The sequence below is a fragment of the Antrostomus carolinensis genome, unplaced genomic scaffold (genome assembly GCF_000700745.2).
Source record: "Antrostomus carolinensis isolate BGI_N321 unplaced genomic scaffold, ASM70074v2 scaffold653, whole genome shotgun sequence".
Lineage (NCBI taxonomy): Eukaryota > Metazoa > Chordata > Aves > Caprimulgiformes > Caprimulgidae > Antrostomus > Antrostomus carolinensis.
In genome coordinates, this window is record NW_010304465.1 from 28180 (window position 1) to 31370 (window position 3191).

A 3191-nucleotide genomic window follows, 5' to 3' on the forward strand; every position below is an offset into this window, starting at 1 on the left:
TAGTTACTACTCCTTGCATTTTAACACGAATTTATTTTTTAACTATTTAAGAAAAATTTGTGACAGTTACTTGACACAGTACTAAACCAGATTACCTCAAGGTTTGTTGAGCTTCCTCTGCTCTCCAATGTATGGAAGAACGTTACACTTGATTTGGTTTGTTTGGCCAGTGTGGACAAGGATTAGCCATGCTATATATGGACCATAAACAGTGGTTTGGTTAACACTGCAGTTGAGCCAATCCTGAACCTTTCATCTCACCCTTTGCAAACTTTGGTGGTTTGGATGGAAATGGAATCTGGATTTGAACTGTGCTTTATTTTTGTTTTTGTTTTGAAAAACCAAAATCCAATCAATAACACTTTGGAAACCCAACATCCAGCATCCTTAGCCCACCTCTAGTGAACAAGGATTGAGAGGCTGTGTAGGCATGGACTTTGTGTTGGGAAGAAAGCCAATACACAAAGGAAGGAAACTGTTTCAAGGAACCTGCAGTAACTTTCCATAAAAATCTCAGGGATATGAGGACACGCTGAATTTTGTGTCATAAATCCCTCCAATCAACATGTGTGTTTGGTTAGGGAAAACATGGTGGTCCCATGTGGAACAAAGATGGACTTTTGTAGGCTGCATGTCCAATTAGTTTGGTGTTAGAAATGACAGGGAAAAACCTTCATTTACTTTTGACTCACAGTTTCAGTTTGCTATCTGGAATACCAAACCAGCCAGTAATGAAAACGGATTTCTCACATCAGATTTTTTAGATGCCAGAAATAATAATAGTATAGTGTTAACACCTCAGTACTTGGCTTTCTCTGGGTTGTCTTAACCTAGATAATTCTATTAATTTGTGTCTTTGTATCCACAGCAGTGCCTTAAAATTTACACTTAATTGCAGCAGAAGTAGTTTTAAAATCCATCTGTCTTACACTGACCATTCCTGTAGCATCTCACCACCTTCTGTATAATGTGTTCCCAATGCTAAAATAAAGATCTGGGGTATGGTATAGTAATTCCACTCATGCAGACCTTTAAGGCTGTTGAAAGGCTAACATTTCCTATTATATTCCTGGCTTTCAGAATTATTGGAAAAATAGGATCATCCTTACCATATAGCATTCACCAACTGGGCACAGTGGGTAGAGCACCTTGACCCATAGCAGGTCTCCCCAAGTCTTTGCCTAGTCCCCAGAGGCAACTCTATCATCCTACACTGTATATATTGGACTCATTCCAAGCAAGCATGTTTCTAATGACTTTAGTGGACATTGGATGAGGTCCACTGAACTGCTTACAAGGTGGTGTAGGTGTCAAGCTGGGATGCACAGTGCCAACAATTTCTTTGTCTCTCTTCTTTGTTGATTTTCATAGCCAAAACTGCTAAATATCTGCAGACAGGGGTCTATATCCAAGTTTAATTGTGTGAACTCTGTCATGCTTCCACACAAATAATAAAATTGTTGAAGAGTTTAAGCCACCAACTAGCTCTTACTGTTTCTGATGTTGACCTGTCCATTCAAATCAGAATGCTGAAAACTGGGACCATCTATAAAGTGGCAGTTAACTTTAGTTCCAGCAGTAGCCGTCCAGCCCTCACATCTCCATGGGAGATCTGAGTCAGTTAGGACATTACCATCATTCTATGACTGGCCAGGAAAACACAGTAGGTAATTCACTAGCTAATGCATACCTATGAGATGTCAACCAGAAAAATGTTAAGGCCTGTCCACAGGCTTTATGAGGAATGAGAGTGTAAGGTTAATTTAGATTTATAATGTTAAGTTGCATATTTACCTACAGTAGGCTCTTGTCTTTGAGTATGTCTGTTCTTTTCTAATTGTCCTACAGAAAGTGTCATGACCAGCTGATGAAATTCCGTGTTTAAGCAAAAAAGCCTAGTCCTACTGAAGTGACAGCAAGCAACAGGCCAGGTATGTAAGTACAAGTGTGAGAATCAAGGCTCATGATGTATCTTCCTTGCAGACTCAGACCCTTGCACACCTGATGCTCCACCTGCAGCCACTTCACCACCAACCTCTGAAGAACCTGGACCTTTCACAGCTCCAGCATCACCCTCCTCTTCCTCTGACACTGGTACTGTATCATTTTCACCACCATTACCTGCCTGCGTTGCAGCCTTACATCCAAAACCACCTCCTATTCCACCACCAACTTCATCTTCTGCTGCCACTGTTCACCCTGGACTCCCTTCTCTTCCTGCACCACCCACCTCTACTCCATCTCTGCACCCTGGACTTTATTTGCCAGTAGTTCCACCTGGCAATGCAACCCACCTCATCAACTGGCTGCCCTTCCTTGCTTCTGCAACGCTTGCCACCATTCGAGGGAAGGAGGAAGACCAACCACCTGTGAGAACAGGCTCCCTGGAAGACATGAAGCATTGCAGCAGCACCCCCCCACACCCTTCCCATAGTGGAAATCCCCAGGTGGCACCCATGGGAGACAGGGCTCCAGGGGCTACTTCCTCACCTCCAGCTGCCCATGCTATACCCCCAAGTTCCGAGCAGGCATCAGCAAACGTAAGTGACATCCTGGTAGAGCTGCGGACGATGAACAACCATCTCTCCGTCATTGCCCGAGCCCTGACACAGTTGGCATCGTCGCTGGCACCGCAGCAGGATGCACATGGCACCCCACCTCCTTAGTGCTGGGCTCTGCTCCAGCTCATCCTGCTCCTAGAGGCTGATGTTGGCCAGGGACAGCCCACGGTGGAGGGAGGTAGGGTGGAGGAAAGGGACCCTACCCAAACCTGCCCGTACCCTCTCTGTGACAGTTTGCTGTGCTCTCTGACACTGACCATGTCTCCCCAGTGGGTTTTTCTATTTGTTTGTTTATTTCCTCCTTGTAAATGGCTGCATATATTAAAAAATAGTTTTGTGGTTCTTGTTAATAAAATTGTTTATAATTCTCGCATTCCTTTCAGATGTGCTCGCTCCCCTCCTCTCACCCGTTAACCACACAAGCACTGGTAGGAATCGGTGAGGTCTCACACAGAGAATGTGGAGAATCTGAAATGGTGAGAAGTTACTTGCAATAAAATGCTTGGGGAGGTGACAAAACCCCTCTGACCAACATGAGGGGACATAGACAGGAAAGAACACAATAAAACTGAAAAATTTTCCCATTTCCCTCCATCCACGCTGCATGGCGCAGCTCTGTTGAAGTTGGAG

The 3191-nt window shown here is 44.3% G+C and overlaps 1 protein-coding gene across 1 annotated transcript; it reads left to right on the forward strand.

The window, feature by feature from the left end:
- Nucleotides 1-1976: 1976 nt before the first annotated feature.
- Nucleotides 1977-2666, forward strand: LOC114818410 (vegetative cell wall protein gp1-like; the record flags this gene model as incomplete). Its single annotated transcript, XM_029084138.1, has 1 exon — nt 1977-2666. A coding segment is annotated over one exon (690 nt), but the record flags the coding sequence as incomplete, so codon positions are not given.
- Between the last annotated feature and the right edge of the window lie 525 nt (nt 2667-3191).